At 45.7% G+C, this 16753-nt stretch overlaps 1 protein-coding gene across 2 annotated transcripts in view; it reads right to left on the reverse strand.

The window, feature by feature from the left end:
• The window catches only part of TPP2 (tripeptidyl peptidase ii), a 203805-nt gene that overhangs the window by 82529 nt on the left and 104523 nt on the right, over positions 1–16753 (reverse strand). For both annotated transcript variants that reach the window (XM_087378744.1, XM_087378745.1), the window contains exon 16: positions 949–1103. In XM_087378744.1, coding sequence (XP_087234870.1) covers positions 949–1103 — 155 coding nt within the window. The remainder of the gene's footprint in view (positions 1–948; positions 1104–16753) is intronic.

Genomic DNA, 16753 nt, shown 5'->3' on the forward strand with positions numbered 1-16753 from the left:
AAGCCCACGCTTTGGATTGCCCCCAAGGCCCTTAATTTGCCCCCAAGGCCCTATGGGGTCAAACCAATGACCAACTTAAAAGCTTATTTTCCCCTTGCCCCTTGTAGTGCGACGAAACCAATGGGCAACTTAAGTCCTAAAGGTATTTTGCCGCCCTCTTTAATTACCAATTCACCCCCAAGGCATTCATCCCTAGGAGGAAATCTTACACACCCACATCTAGAGGCCCTACCCCTTAGCTCTCCAGGGTTTCCTGCCCAGCTGTAAGTGCAAAACAGAAGCCCTCGTGACACTCTGCCTGGGCTATCATGTGTCGCGGTGTAGAACCAAGAACCTTATTCATTCTAGGATGATAAAACTGCTTTTCCAGAAGTCCTGAGCCTTCTGAACTTTTAGTGCCCAATACTTGGACCTGACATTCATAAAGAATCTGGCACCATATGTCATTAATATCCAGAACATGTACTCTAATAATCAACTTCTATTATACCTTGCAAATCAACAAAATCAAAATTTTCTCGGCAATGACATGGACAAATGCTTTTTTGGGGACAGCTTTGGAAGAGACGGCATTGCTATTCATTCTCATCCTCCTCTGATGGAACTTGTTCAAACATAAGAATTATGTGAGTTGCTTCTTGAAGCTTCAATCGCAAAGTTGTGGAACCTCAAGGAGGTGGTGCACAAACGTGGAATGAGTTCAAGATTAAAATTCAGAAATGTTAAAGACCCCTATTTCCAAAGAGGACATTTCTTCTCAAAAAAACCATTGAAATGGTTATGAATAGAAGAGGTTTAGAGTCTATCTGAGAAACACTGCCGTCTGAGCAGCAGTGCTGTGCAGTCTACCTTCTGCAATATAAGTGACTTCTCAAGTTAAGACATCCAGAAGCAATCCATGCATATACCTCAAAAGTGTTACATCAGGAACCTGAACATGGAACTTACTTGAAAGTGCGCCCATTGTGTGTCAGCAAAACATATTCAGGACACTTCACCCAAGCTGGCTCAGTGCTTTCGATCTGTATGCGCTCCTCAAAAGGCACAACTAGCTCCAGCTTGTCCGCATCTTCATGAAACTTTGGTTTGACTTGAACCGTCCACTGGTGTGAGTAATACATTTAGAAATCAGCAACTTACTGAGTTTGTGAAACTGCGCACACAGCTCCAATACAAAATAAGCAACAGCCTATAGGCCCTTTAAGGTACTTTCCTAATTTCACACACGCACGCATGCACGCATGTGCAAACACATTTATTTCTTTGTTTGTTTATCTACATTTAAAAAAATCAGATTTATATACACATGTAACGAGCACATGTGCATGTACATTACGCATACCACATGCACACACACAGATATCCATGTCTATATCTATATCTATATATAGACATAGGTATGTTCTTTTTCAAAACAATTCAAGTCACCAACCATCTTTTGGTAGTTTCTCCTGATTCAATGGGCATTAATTGTCCTGGGCCTACCATTTGTCTTTTCTCATCAAGATGCCAAACATGCATATCCATGTTTTGTGATCCTGTTTCCAGGGGCAGAATCCCATACCTCGCTCTTGACCTCCCCTTCAGCCTCCCCCTCAGTGCCTCTTCACGGATGGCCCCTAAGAGGTACGAATGGGCATTAATTGTCCTCACCATAGTTGGTTCCGTACTCGTATGGTTGGCTGAACCATACGCGTATGAAATAATTATTCTGTACGCGTATGGTATGGCCAATCATACTTGGCTTTTTGAAAGAAGAATGAAAACGTTTTTTAATAAATTTCTTGACTTTAAAATTAATACAAGTTTGAAGTTAAAACTTTTGTATCTCTCTGCCAATTAAATGTGTACAATGTATATTTTCCTTTTTTTTTTGTTGTAAAATTAGGGTCACGTATGATTCAGCCCCAGGGGCTGATCCATACTCCAATCATACTTCTGTACCCGTATGCCGTATGTGTATGGAACGTATGGAAAAGACTATGGTCTTGACCTACCATTCGCCTTTTCTCATCAAGATGCCAAATATGCATATCCTCATAGCTGCCAGCAACACGTTTTGTGATCCTGTTTCCAGCGACGGAATCCCATACCTTGCTCTTGACGTTCCCTTCAGCCTCTCCCTCACGGCCTCTTCACGGACGGCCGCTAAAAGGTACCTCTCCTCTTCCCCTTCCGCCCCCCCTTCTACCTGTCCTCTCCACCCTCCTCTCCCCTGTCCTTCCTCCTTGCCTCAAGGCCTCTTCCTTCACTCCTCCCCTTCCATCTACTACATTGCTTTCTGCTCCCCACCATTTCCTACGCCCTAATCTTTGAGCAATCACAGGGCAGACCCCCCCTCCCCCCCACCCCCTTTCCTCCCGCCAGGCTGCTGCCTGCCATATGCAACAACCACCCCTAGCGCCCTAATGACCTGTTCTCTTCTTGGACTGCTGTTGCATGGCTCACCTCAATCCTCCCCATGTCCTTTTTCTCCCTTTCCTAAGGCTTCCTCCGCCTCTTCACCCCCTTCTCCTATCCCCTTCCCTCATGCAACCCCTTTCCAGTGCTCCTTCCCATCCCACGCCTCCTCTTTCTCTTGATGCCCTCCCCTTTCTTCACTTTACCCTTTCTCTCCTAGTGGGCTGCATTTCCTCCCCTCACCTACTTGTTATTTTCCTCTCATTTCTTCCTATCCCTCTTTCCCATCCTTGGAAGGTATTTGGATGCTTACCTGATTGTTGGAGGGTGTTCTTTATTTGGAGAACTTTGATTTGGTTAGGCGGGTATCGTTGTGATTCCCTAGACTCCCACAACTACTAAAATCACTCTGTCCCCAAGTTGACATCCTTGAATCGTATATGCTAGACAAGGCAATGGTGGAGGCCATTGTTTGCCTCACTCCCACTCCTAAGATTAGTTTCATGTGAGCCTAACTCTTTCCGGAAACCAATTTCAGGACATGGCCATTTACAAATGGGGCATCTTCCTCCTCTAGCTACATGAAGCCCATCCATATTCTACTTCAACAGAGCCCTTTACACCTAGGCACTCCTTTGGTCTTCATACGCGAGTACCATAGCTTCCAAGTTCGGGCATTATGCTTGACACTCCCTTCCCACGCTCATCGAGGCTGAGTACTAAAGCTCACAGTGGCCAGCTTCAACAAAAGCGACTCAAGATTCAGTGGAAAACTCGCGGATTAAGGGTTGGATACCACTTCAAAAAACAAAACAATGCCAATAGGAATGTGCATGGCAAGGCATAACGGATGTTGGTGACAATGGAATCGGAATGTGAGAAAGAAAGAAAGAAAGAAATTTTATTAGAGTCTTCGGAAGACCGATGGGTCTATGAGACTGAAAGAAAACCTGATACAAATCACAGTAAGGGTGGAGCTACTGAAACGAGCATCATCACCCGTGCTGAACCCTAAGTCTCATCATACATAATCAAATACATCTAGATGTAACAATGAAAAGAAAAGGACTGTGGAGCGGAGCGGAATCCTCCGTATGTCATGTCGCCCTGGATGGTGCATAGCCGGTGATGGGATGTTGGCGCCCGTCAAGGGATGCCATGCGTCTCCATCTCCAGGACGAGGCTCAACACAAGACCAGAGCCACCATGGCTCCCGTGGGCGTATCCCCAGTCTAAACAATGACAGGAGCTCCCCCAGAATGATCTGTGTCCCCTCGATGTCTCGTGTGTCGTGCTACGATCGTCGGGTTGGGATCTTTGTCACGTCTACGGCTAGAGATTGGACGATCAATGTCACTCGATGGGAAGAACTATGTGATCCTGCTCTGAGAGGTGTCTGATGATGTGGCCAAGCCCCGTCGCTTGAGTAAGTACTCTCTGTGTCGGACCCCCTCGTGAATGAAGGCCACGAGGCATCTCTGATCTGGGTAGGCGATCTGGGTAGGCAAGGAATCTAGAAAGGAGCCCAGAGCTGCCGTCTCTAAAGAGACACTGGTAGAGACCTCGGATCTCGTAGTACACTGGGCACCTAAAAATAAAATGCTCCTCCGACTCAACCTCCTGACAGTCGCATAATATGCATAAGCTATGCTCCCAAGGAATCCCCTTTGCTCTGCCGCTCTCTATGCGGAGGCGCTGTGATGATACCCAAAACTGTTCGATGGAGATCCGTAGTGAGTGAGGCATATGAAGCTCAGTGTATCCCAGTGGTGTGATGAATCCCTCCTCTGAAATACGAAGACAGTGATCTCTGTAGAAACTCAGCTTCACTGGAAGCTCCCTCGGCTCCAACCAGGTCCTAAAGGTGTCTGGCTGTAGGAGATCCTCTCGAATGACCCGGTTGGTGTGTGGCCCAATCAGGATGGTGGGTGGGAGTACCGAAGTGGCATCTAAACAGTACTGAAAAGGAGATATCCTATCAATGTGGAACCCTAGTCTCACAAACCATCTGTGAGTCCGTGCATACCAACATTGCTCGTCTCCTTCTGCTGCCAACTATAAGAAAACAATACAACGTCTATGCTCAACAGATAATAGGATCTCGTACGCAAGAGAGAAAAGCAAATAGTATGGAGAATCAAAAATTTGATTACTCTAAAATTGATACAATAGATGGCGCTGCCTCCCAGCCGTGCGCTCCTATGAGAGAAGCTTCGATGGCGTGCTGGAAACAGTAGAGGACGGAGGCTGGATGCTAAGGAATCAGGGTTGCTGTAGCCAGTGATGATGATAGGTTTCACAGGCTTGCTCTTATATAGCCACCACTCGTAGTCGGTTAGACCCAATTGGTGACCGATCCAATCCGCCCAAAACGGCCGACTAGAGGTCGGTCTCGAAATAGGCCACCGACTACACGTTAGAACCGTGGCGCAAAATAGAGCAACTGTCCTACGGTTGCCGTTCGGCCCAGAGCCAAGCCCAGAGCCATCCGGAATCATCTGGGGCTCCAAACGTACCCCGCAACCCGAGAGTGCACTGTCCTGAGAAATGCTCCATCTACCCTCGGTGCGATCAGTCATGGGATGCCTTCCCGCACTTACATGTAGCCTAGTTGGCAGTGTGTCAACTCTATCTGAAGCCGTCCAGCCATCAAGCCACACATGGCCCCCATCTGGTGTCCAAACCAGCACCTACCGGATAACCGAGCTACTCAAATGCCTTCTCCTCATACGACTTACAAGTAGAGTTAGCTGATTTCCGCGTAGTTATACGAGAGTGAAGCATTGATATCTAACACCCCCCCTCAATGTCCACCCGCAAGTAAACTTACTTTTTCGGCCCAATGCCAAGTCGATGAAGATGCCTCTCTAGCAAGTCTCTTCCAAGAGCCTTCGTGAAGATGTCCACAACATTCTCTGTAGTCGGACAGTACACCAAGTCAACCTCTCTATCTATGATGAGCTCGCGTACAAAGTGATATTGAATCTCAATGTGTTTTGTGCGAGCGTGGTACACAGGGTTCTTGACAATTCCCATGCAACTCTGATTATCACATGATAACTGCGTAAGCTTGTTCTGCACTGCACCCATGTTCCCTAAAATCCTCCTCAACCACACTGCCTCACAAGAAGCAAAACATGCTAATTTGTACTCAGCCTCGGTAGAAGAAAGAGCAATTGTGGGTTGCTTCTTGCTGACCCATGACACAGCTCCAGATTCAAGTGAGAAACAGTAACTTGTCACTGATCTCCTGCTGTCCACGTCTCCTGCCCAATCCAAGTCACCGATCAAGATGTTGCCCTTGGTATAGGTGATGCCATAATCAAGTGTGCCTTTGAAGTATTTCAGCACCCGCATCGCTGTCCTCCAATGGTTCTCCCGAGGCTTATTGAAAAACCTGCTTAGTACACCAATCGCAAAACTGATATCCGACCGCGTGTTGCACAAGTAAATCAAACTGCCCACAAGCCTTCTGTACTTCGCTTCGTCCACTAGTGGTGATGAATTCTCATTTGAGAGCTTCACGTCAACCTCCATAGGGGTGCCAACTGTCTTGCACTCAACCATGCCAAATGCCTTCAGTATCTCTCCAACATACTTCAGCTGTGAGATGAAGATCTATTTTGGCTCTTGCCAAACTTCAATCCCCAAACACATCTGCATCAGTCCGAGGTCTATCATTTCAAACTCTCTTTCGAGCAACTGCTTTGTTTGTGCGATCTTCTCTTCATGGTTCCCTGTTCTGACAAAGTCATCGACATAAAGGATCACGATCATACACCTGTCTCCTTCTCTGTAGATATACAAATTTGCATCATATGGGCTCCTCCTGAACCCGTTTTGCGAAAAGTAAGCATCAATCCGATGGTACCACGCTCATGGGACCTGTTTCAGCCCGTAAAGTGCCTTTTTCAGTTTACAGACTTTACCTTCTGAACCAGGGATCACAAAACCTGGTGGTTGTTCCACGTATACCTCCTCCTTGAGATCTCCATTCAAAAAGGCGAATTTTACATCCATCTGAAACACAGGCCAACTTTCCTGTGCTGCTAAAGCCAAAACACTGCGAATTGTGGTTAGTCGAGCTGTGGGAGCAAAAGTATCCTGATAATCAAAACCATGTACCTGTGCAAATCCTTTTGCCACGAGCCGAGCCTTGTACTTATCCAACGTGCCGTCGGACTTGTACTTGATCTTGTACTCCCACTTGGTGCCAATTACCTTGCATTTTGATGGTCGATCCACAAGGTCCCAAGTGTTGTTCTTCATTATGGAGCCATACTGCGACTGCATAGCCTCCATCCACCTATCATCACCCTGTGTCTCTTCAAGACACTTGGGTTCTTCAGCACGGATCACCTCAATCATCAAAGCGTAGTTGACCAAGTGTTCATGTGCCCTTCTTTGCTCCTCTAGTCTCTTGGACCGGCGGTGTTCGGATGGTTCCTCCTCAATGGCTGGAGGTTCTCTGCCATCCAAAAGCTGCTTTACCCACTTCGAGAATGGCCGTTGCCGTTGTGGTTCTGCAGGCTCTTCTTCCTCCTCTTTCTCTTGAATCCTCCCAAGTACCGTTGGGGGAGTTCGATCTGCTGTTGGTGGTTGTAATGGATGGATATCCTGGTCCTGGTTGTCTAGGGAGAAAGCATCCTCCTCCAATTGATGTGCCTGTTCTGAGAAGACCACATCGCGACTTACTATTACCTTCTTGGTAACAGGATTATAAAGACGATAACCCTTCGCCTCTTCACTGTAGCCCAAGAAAATACATTTTCCACTCTTCGGTTCCCATTTAGTCCTATTAGCATCAAGGACATTTATGGACTGGAGGCCGTTATGCCTTATGAATTTCATCTTGACACCCACAGGATTCTTTCAGACAAAAATGACAACTTTGAAGCCTGCACAATGGAACGCTTGTGGGATTTGGAAGCACTAGCAGAGCATAGACGTGAAGCAGTTTTCGCTCAAGAAGTGTGGTAGAAACGACAAAAAGCTTGGCATGACCGAAACCTCAAAAAAAGAAATTTCAAAGTTGGAGATTTAGTACTCTTGTATTCCAGTAAGTTTCTCAAACACAAACCTAAGTTTGTAAGTGGTTGGACAGGCCCATTTTTCATTGCCAAGCTTATCCCAAGTGGCAGAGTCTACTTGTGCACAAAACAGTCACATCCAAAAACTCTGAAATGTGCAGTTGAAGGTTTCTTACCAGAAAAGGCCTGCAGTGCAGTCATCCCATTCACAGCCTTCGTGTAGCTACCATTCAGAATGTAAACTGCCGTGTTACATGCTTCAGCCCAAAAAGTCTTTGGTAAATCTTTTCCTTTCATCATACTCCTGTCCATTTTGCAGATGACGCGCATCTTGCGCTATGCTACTCCATTATGCTATGATGTATCTGGCGGGGGTTTCTGCCTCTTAATCCCGTGACTTTTGTAATAACTTTCGAATTCACTTGATGTGAACTCACTACCTCTGTCTGATCTCAACTTCTTCACCTTCCTCCCCGTTTCTTTCTCGACCATTAAATGCCAATCTTTGAACTTACTAAAAGCCTCATCTTTAGTCTTTAGGAAGTATATCAATATCCTTCTACTGTAGTCGTCGATCAGCGTCATGAAGTAGTAGGAACCACCCAAAGCTTGCGTCTCCATCTTTCCGCAGAGGTCCGTGTGAACGAGCTCTAGAGGAGCCTTTGCCCTGCTGGCCTCTTTAGGAAAGGGATGCCGATGCTGATTGCCCATCATGCAATCTTCACATACATCGGACAAATCTGTAATTTCTGGTAGGTCTGCAATCACTCCACTTTTATGCATCTTCTTTAAAGAACTAAGGTTTAGATTACCAAACCTCTCATGCCACAACTTAGTGTTGCTCACATCGACTCGAGCACTAAAAGCTGAGAGTTCATAGATGGTGTTGCTCCGTGTACCTCTACCAATGACCTTCCCTTGAAGATCCAAAATCTGTGCGCCATTCTTATCGAAGTAAACTTTGAGGTCCCGATCCGTAATTGCAGAATCATGCAATCTTCACATACATCGGACAGATCTGTAATTTCTGGTAGGTCTGCAATCACTCCACTTTTATGCATCTCCTTTAAAGAACTAACGTTTAGATTATCAAACCTCTCATGCCACAACATAGTGTTGCTCACATCGACTCGAGCACTAAAAGCTGAGAGTTCGTAGATGATGTTGCGCCGTGTACCTTTACCAATGACCCTCCCTTGAAGATCCAAAATCTGTGCGCCATTCTTATCGAAGTAAACTTTGAGGTCCCGATCCGTAATCGCAGAAACGGACAACAACTTCATCTTAATATCTAGCACATAAAGAACATCAGACAACTGTTTTACAGATTCTGGTTCAGTTCTGCATTTCGAATCATTTTATTGCTGTGTTTTCATTAGTGTTTGCATCTTGGAGCCTCCGAGGTCATCAACCAGCTGCTGGAAACATTTATTCAAGCATTTCTTCAACCACCTTGCATTTGTGAAGGCTGCTGATCCATTTCAAAGCCCTAGATCAGCCCCTCTATTTGCTGGTTATTCATTTCCCTTGCTGGCTCTTCATTTGTTGCTGCGAAATTCGTTACCTCAGTTCGGTACTTTGGAGTCTCGTCCTCATGGTGGTGAAGATTCATCAGCATGACTCCTAGCTCGAGATGAGCAAAATGACAAAGTACAGGTGTGTATTGGTGCGAGGCTATCTTGACCTCAACAGTCCAGCTAGGGAGACATTGGACAAGCTCGTGAATATTTACGCCACATCTACTGGACCTGAGGAGCAAGCTTTATCTGCTATATACATGATCTATCCCTCTCTGAGGTGGTAGATGATGATTACTGGTACTAGTGTTTTTGTGTTGAGTAAAAAGTTGAGTTGTCCCTCTAAAATGAATGTATTTAGAGTCAATAAGACGTACTCTGCCCTGGGTTGTCCCCCAAAAATGAATTGGTATGATGGTATTAACCACCCAGTTCAGAGTAAGGGGGGGTGATGAGTGATGGTTTACCCTTGCCGGTCGCAAGCTCACTAAGAAGTCACTATCATATGGTAGGTGTTGGATAGTTGGACTTGCTCCTTGCAGTGTTGCGGTGGAGGGGGGATCGCTCTACTCCTTACGTGTTGGGTCTCACACTCTTTGCTTTGAAGGGGGGTGTTGAAGCCAAAGAGTGTGTGAGATTTGTTGCGTGATGTGTTATCCTAAAGATCTAGTAGTAGTTCATGTGTGAGTGGTGTGAGTGCCACATTTCAATTTGGGACATATCCCATATGCACATGGTGCTAGTATGTGTGGGTGTAGCCTATAAAGGCTTGTACTTCACTTGTCATGTCATACTTGATGACTGAATGTGAGCCTTTCCATTATGTCTTCATTTGAGTATCGTTTCCTTCCTCCCTAACCTCTCTCTCTCACTTCATTTACTTCCTCCCTAGCCTATCATTTGAGCAAAAGGCCTTGCCTGACCCATCCCAAAGTAGGATCACTGGGTTCTTCCAATCAAACACGTTTCCCCAACCACATACAGCAAGAGGGAGAGAGACCCCGAGATCGAGATGCCACACACTCGACAGCGGACCAACGGACAAATCACACTCACCAACCTATCTTCTATCTTTAAACCTGGAGTACGGCCGATTGGGGTTACTGTAGCGCTCGTCAAGAGTCAGGTACCTACTAGGAGGACACGATGGACTACTCATCCAGATAGCAGGCAACGATCTATCACGGGTTTCTTGTCTACACTGCATAGTCCACCATCAGGTATACCCTAACGTTCCCTTATGCACTGTCTTGTATTGTATTGGATCAGACTGCATCTCCCTTGGGGGTGATGTTGCCAATGATGGATGTATATGATACCATTGACTATGTCTACACAGTCTTTCTCTAGCATAGGTTAGGATGCTCGTTTAGTAGCTCCACCCTTTTGCTCATTGCATCAAGTTTTCTTTCAGTCTCAAAGACCCATTAGTCTTTGGTAGACTTTAATAAACTCTCTCTCTCTCTCTCTCTCTCTCTCTCTCTCTCTCTCACACACACACACACTTTTTTTTTTGTAAAGAAATCTTTCATTGCTGTAAAATAATTACATTTATAGTTACTTCGAAACTGAAGTAACTATTGCTCAACTAAAGATCTCAGTATAAGCTGTATACATATCCTGATCAATCAAACGAGTCTGGACACAATCATAAAATGATTGCTGCAGAGATCGTTTGAAAAAGATAAAGGATGAAAAAAGGGGATCACCAAAGACTCTATGATTTATGTCCATCCATAAAGTCCATAGTGCCCAGTAGCGTATCCATATAAAAAATAAATCAAAACCATGTCTCAGTGGATGAAAACCAAACAACCAGAAAAGCCTGCCAAAAGTAGCAGTAGGAAATCTCACTCGAAGCCTCTGTTTGATGAGAGCGATGAAGGTGCAAGTATGTGGACAGAACCAAAAAATGTGTAGCACAGATTCAGTGGGGTAAAAGCATCTGTGACGAACAGCCGGAGCAATATGTCTGTGTACAAGTAGCTGGCCAGATGGAAAAATGCCAAGCAGGACTCGCCAAAGAAAATGCTGTTGTCGAAGAGGGACGTTGTAATGCCAAAGGAGACGCAGCCTTTTGCTCCACCAGGTTAGTGGGCGATCCATATGCCAAACAGTATTTGCTCTGTCAGAAATCCAAGGCGGAAGAAATAGCACTTTATACATTGATGGCACTATAATATGTGAGAACTTCAAGGGACGGGCTGAAGAGTAAGAAGATCATAAAATCCAATCCTCAAGCCTGTTTTGAAGTTCCATGCGAGATACTGGCAAAAACGGTTGAAGCATTGCTGAAATCCGATGCCAGAGAGGACGATAATGACCTCCCAAACCGTATTTGCTAGCAGCCATGGAAAAGGATAAAAGTGTGCCATCATCCTGAAGTACATCTGCCACAGAAGTGATGCCTTTGAAGGAGAGAAAGTAAGAACGTCTTGGTTCTTGAATGGCCAAAGAAGGGTGGAATACTTTAGACCAATAAATATTCTCACTCCTCAAGGAGTTTCCCGACAAAGAGTCTCGGCCATGCCATTCCAAGTGGAATAAGATATGTTTCCAATCAAGAAGCAGGCGAGAAACAAAAGGGCAGCCTCTGATCTTGCCTCGGATAGAGCCAAATATGAAATCCCACGGAGTGGGCTGCCAATGCCCAAATGCAGAAGTATGAATATGTTGTTGGGATAAAGGCACATTGCCACCCCTTTATTAAAGATATGACACCTATGACTGTCTTAAGACAGTCATAGGGGGAAAACCTAATCCTAATAAAACTTAAGAGTTTGTGGTGTGGCTCATCACTTCACACCCGCACATTTGGAGTCTTCTCTCTCTCTCACTCTCTCCCTCTTGTACTTCTACCACTCACCTTCCCCCTTCAACTGGTATCAGAGCCTATTCTCCCTCTCCACTCCCTACCCTAGCCTACCCACCCCCTCGACCTCTACCTAGCCTCTGCAAGGGCAGCCACCGGGACAGCAAGGGCAGCGCACCATACTGCCCACGCGGGTGAGCAGCTGGTCTGCGAGCAGAGTAAGGCGGCGTGGGACGGCGCGGGACAGTGGCAGCGCGCAGGTGCACTGCGCAAGCAATGTGGGCAACGAGGCGGCGCGCCCACAGGCAGCGCGGGGCAGCCGGCCTTCGTTGCAGCAGCAGCTAGCTACTGCTAGCTGCGTGTGCGCAACATTTTGCGCACTGTACAGCTACTGTACGGACGTACGGCCGTCCGTACCGCCGTACGGTAGCCGTACAGGCGTCCGTACAGTAAGGACGACGCCGTACTGTTTCCTCGGAAACTGCGACAGGGAGGGAGGCGTTCTTTTTTTAGGGAGCAGCGTCAGGCATCTAGGCACGCAGGCCTAGGTGGCATTCGAGGAGGAAGAAGAAGAAAATCTCGATTTTCTTCAAAAGTACAGCAGGTACAGCGAGGAGATTTGGTTTTTACCCGAGGTGCATTGCATTGCATGAAGTACAGCAAGTACTTTCTCAGTTATTTCCCTTCTGCATGGAGGACTTGTGCACAGATATCGGGATTTATGCATCTGACAGAGGATATATGCTTTTACTGGGTTTGAATCTCAGTTTACGGGTGAGCAGATCATAGGGCTTTTGCCCGGCAGTTGATGCTTTGTATGCCTTGAGGTAGTGTGGTGCCAAAGTGCACACATTTGTCTCGATTTCCGCAGTGTGGAGGTGACATTTTCTTGCAGGTCACATTTCTTGTGCAACACTCAGAGAACCTCAGTTGAGCCACGCTTGGCCAGGGCGCATCGAGTTTACTCGGTCCCTAACTGTCCATCGTTGACAGTGCTCAAAAGGTTCCTCATTGAGTGTTTGTACGTTGGGATCTGTGTATGTCATTTCTACACAGGGCAGTATTTGCATTACACTGTTAGTTGATTTTGTCAGAGAGATTTGCACATTGTATGCCTTATCCCTCATTGTTGAGGTTGTTTTCACTTGGTACAAGTGTCAGATCAAGGGGCTTTTGCCCAGATTTTGCTTGAGAACACTTGGGTTACTGTCAGGGACCTTCAGATGCATTTTATTCCCTTGGCAGAAGGGTAATTGCTTGGGATTTATTCCATTTTCTGTTGCAGGTTTTGTGACAGGCTGAAGTGTCTGGAGCTCTTTTTTTTTTCGGTAATCAAAACAGTATATGCCAAGTGGTTTATGCATATTAAATCAGTGCAATACCTCATCTGAGGTGGGAGAAGTGATCAGGACAGCAGTGCAGCAGGGTTTACAGCAGTGTTTTGTGCTTTGTCAGCTGTTGATGCACTGTTAAAGCACTTGTGGAGCAGCTGCAGCATTCTGAAATTATTTTTTTTTATGCCTATTTGAGCACGGTACAAGAGAAATTTTCTGTTGTGCTGCAGATTTTCTGACAGTAAAAAAAAAAAACAGCACTATTGTGAGTGCTCCTGGCTCTTGATAGAGCAGATTTTTTCTGAGAAATCAGAATTTTATTCAGTCTTTCTTGACTTACAGGGAGTCAGGTACTTTCCTTATCTGATATGGCATCAGGGGGAAGTGAATCATCAATTCTGAACATAAAGAAGTTGGAAGGGGCACACAATTATGCATTATGGGCAGAACAGTGTTTGAATGTACTTCTGCTTAAGAAGATTTCTAAGCCCAGAAGGGTGAAGGGTGTCAAGCCATCTGGGATGTCAGATGATGAATGGGAGGAGCTAGATCTGTCCGCGAGGGCTGCTATCATGCTTACTCTCAGTGATTCTCTTGTGTACAATGTTCAGGCTGAAAAGACCTCTTATGGTGTATGGCAGAGGCTAGCAGAGTTGTATGCACAAAAGAGTTCAGCCAGTAAGGTGTATTGGTTGAAGAAGCTGGTTGATCTTCGCATGAAGGAAGGTACAGCTATGACCTCACACTTGAGTGAGTTCAATGCCATCTTTACACAGCTGATTGCACAGGGGTTGAACCTTGATGAGGAGTTCAAGGCTACTTTCTTGTTGTGTACCCTTCCTGAGAGTTGGGACACTTTCAAGACCACCCTGTCTAATTCAAATGTCACTCTTATGTATGCTGATGTGGAGAGCTCTCTCCTTATGGAGGAGATGAGCAGAAAGAATAATGCTGGCAGCAAGTCTTCAAATGCTTTGCAGGTACAGGAAAGAGGCAGGACTCAACAGAAGGGGAGATCTGCTAGTAAGTCTAAATCCCGCAGTCAGTCCCGTGGTAAAAAGGATATTGAATGCTTTTATTGTGGCAAGAAGGGACATGTGAAGTCTAAGTGCTTCAAGTTTATACCGGATCAGAAAGCCAAGAAGGCTGAAACAAAGGATGCAGGCAGTGGAAGCAAAGGCAAAGGCAAGGCCAAGGTAGATGACTTGGATGCAGTGAATGTTGCAGCAGAGGACAGTGACAGTGACAGACATGAGGTATTATGTTCTTCTGCTGTAATTGCACAGCTGTAATTGCACACACATTGGTTATTGATGGCCATGACATGCACACCTGGCTCTTGGATTCAGGTGCTTCTTTTCATGTTACTCCTCATAGGGAGTGGTTTACTTCCTACACAGGTACTCATGGAGTTGTTCACCTTGGGAACAACTATGCATGTCAGATTGCAGGGATTGGCAGTATACAGATAGTGTTCCCTGATGGACGCACTTTCATGCTTGATGGTGTTCGCCATGTGCCGCAAATCAAGAAAAATCTGATTAGCACTGGCTTATTGGATGACAGTGGTTACCACACGACATTTGGGGATTCCAAATGGGTGATTACTGATGGCGAGGTTGTAGTGGCTGAGGGTTTTAAGAGTGATACCTTGTACCCTCTTTATGTTTCCAGTGTGGGTAATCATGTTGTTGCCATAACCGAGCTGCCAAAGGTTTCATTGTGGCATAGCCGGTTGGGACACATGTCTGTTAAAGGAATGCAAGAACTGTCACGTTTGGGTTATCTGCCGTCTCTTTCTTTTTCAGATTTGCCTACTTGTGATCATTGCATATTTGGCAAGCATTCTGTGACTCCTCATAAGAGGAGAACTCCCCAGAATAGAGCACCGCTTGATCTAGTGCACACTGATTTGTGTGAGATGCCACAGTTATCACTAGGGGGTGCAAAGTATTTTATTACTTTTATTGATGATGCCACACGCAAAGTGTGGGTCAATTTCTTGAAGCATAAGAGCGATGCCTTAGATGCTTTCAAGAAGTTTGTCGCTCAGGTTGAGAATCGGATAGGACGCAGGCTGAAATGCCTCAGATCCGATAATGGGGGTGAGTATGTGTCACATGCTTTTGTGCAGTTTTGCGAAGCTAAGGGCATCAAACAGGAACTCACAGCCCCTCATAATGCATCTCAAAATGGTGTAAGTGAGCGAATGAATCGAACTATTCAGGAGAAGGTTCGATGTATGTTGTCTTATGCTGCATTGCCCCATGGCTTTTGGGCAGAAGCCGTGCAAACAGCAGTTCACATTATTAACAGGTCGCCAAACAAGGCTTTGGAGTTGAAAGTGCCAGAGGAGGTGTGGTCTGGCAAGCCACCCTCATATAAGCACTTACGTGTATTTGGCTGTGAGTGCTTTGCTCATGTACGCAAAGAACTGCGCACCAAACTGGAGCCAAAGTCTTCCAGATGCATCTTTATGGGTTATGGTGACGAAGGTGAAATGGGGTACAGGTTATGGGATCCCGTTAAACGGAAGATTATACGCAGCAATGATGTCATCTTTAAAGAGGATAGTGTACACAAGGAACCCGTGCAACCTGTGGAATACAGGAGGGTTATTTATGATGATGTTGGACAGCAAAGAATGCCCTTTTATATGCAGCAGCAGGCTGCTGCAGATAACCCTGTTCAAGAGGGTATACAGGTTGGAAATCAGCCAGATAATTTTGCCAATGATGCACCACTGGATATGCCAGCAGATGGGGCTGTAGAACAGCCAGATATGGTGGTACAGCCACCCGTCATGCATGACGAACAGGCTGGACAGCAGCCTAATCCGGAACATTTTGTTAGGAGGAGCACCCGTGTACAACGGCCTCCTGCCAGGTTTGTTCCAGGAGCCAAAAAGGAAGTGGGAGAAAGCCATGCAGTCAGAAATGGACTCCCTACTTCAAAATGATACATGGGACTTGGTGCAGCTACCTGCAGGCAAAAAGGTTTTGCCATGCAAGTGGGTTTACAAAGTCAAAGTGGATTCAAATGCTTTACCGAGGTATAAGGCCAGATTGGTTGCCAAGGGATTTAAGTAGGAGAAGGGCATTGACTTTGATGAGATCTTTTCCCCTGTAGTCAAGATGACTACTTTGAGAGCAGTGTTAGCTCTTGTTGCTCATGAGGACATGGATTTATGTCAGATGGATGTGAAGACTGCTTTTCTTCACGGAGATCTACATGATGAGATCTATATGAGTCAGCCAGAGGGATATGCTGTTAAAGGGAAAGAGCAGCTTGTGTGTAAGCTCAAGAGAAGCTTGTATGGACTCAAGCAGGCACCAAGAGAATGGTACAAGAAGTTTGATGCCTTCATGCAGTCCCAAAGGTATCATAGGTGTGAGACCGATCATTGCTTGTACACTAAACGGGCAAAGGATGGCAGTTTGATGCTACTCATTCTATATGTGGATGACATGCTGATTGCCAGTAAATCTCAGCTTGAGATTAGTGCTTTAAAGAAACAACTGCATAAGTCTTTTGACATGAAAGACTTGGGTGATGCAAACCATATTCTTGGCATGCGGATTACTCGTGACAGGTCTAAGGGACTTTTGTTTCTATCACAAAAGGAGTACATTGACAAAGTACTGCAGAGGTTTAAAATGG

The sequence above is a fragment of the Dipteris shenzhenensis genome, chromosome 9 (genome assembly GCF_047967505.1).
Source record: "Dipteris shenzhenensis isolate YYH24624 ecotype China chromosome 9, Dip_SZ_1.0, whole genome shotgun sequence".
NCBI classification, from domain to species: Eukaryota; Viridiplantae; Streptophyta; class Polypodiopsida; order Gleicheniales; family Dipteridaceae; genus Dipteris; species Dipteris shenzhenensis.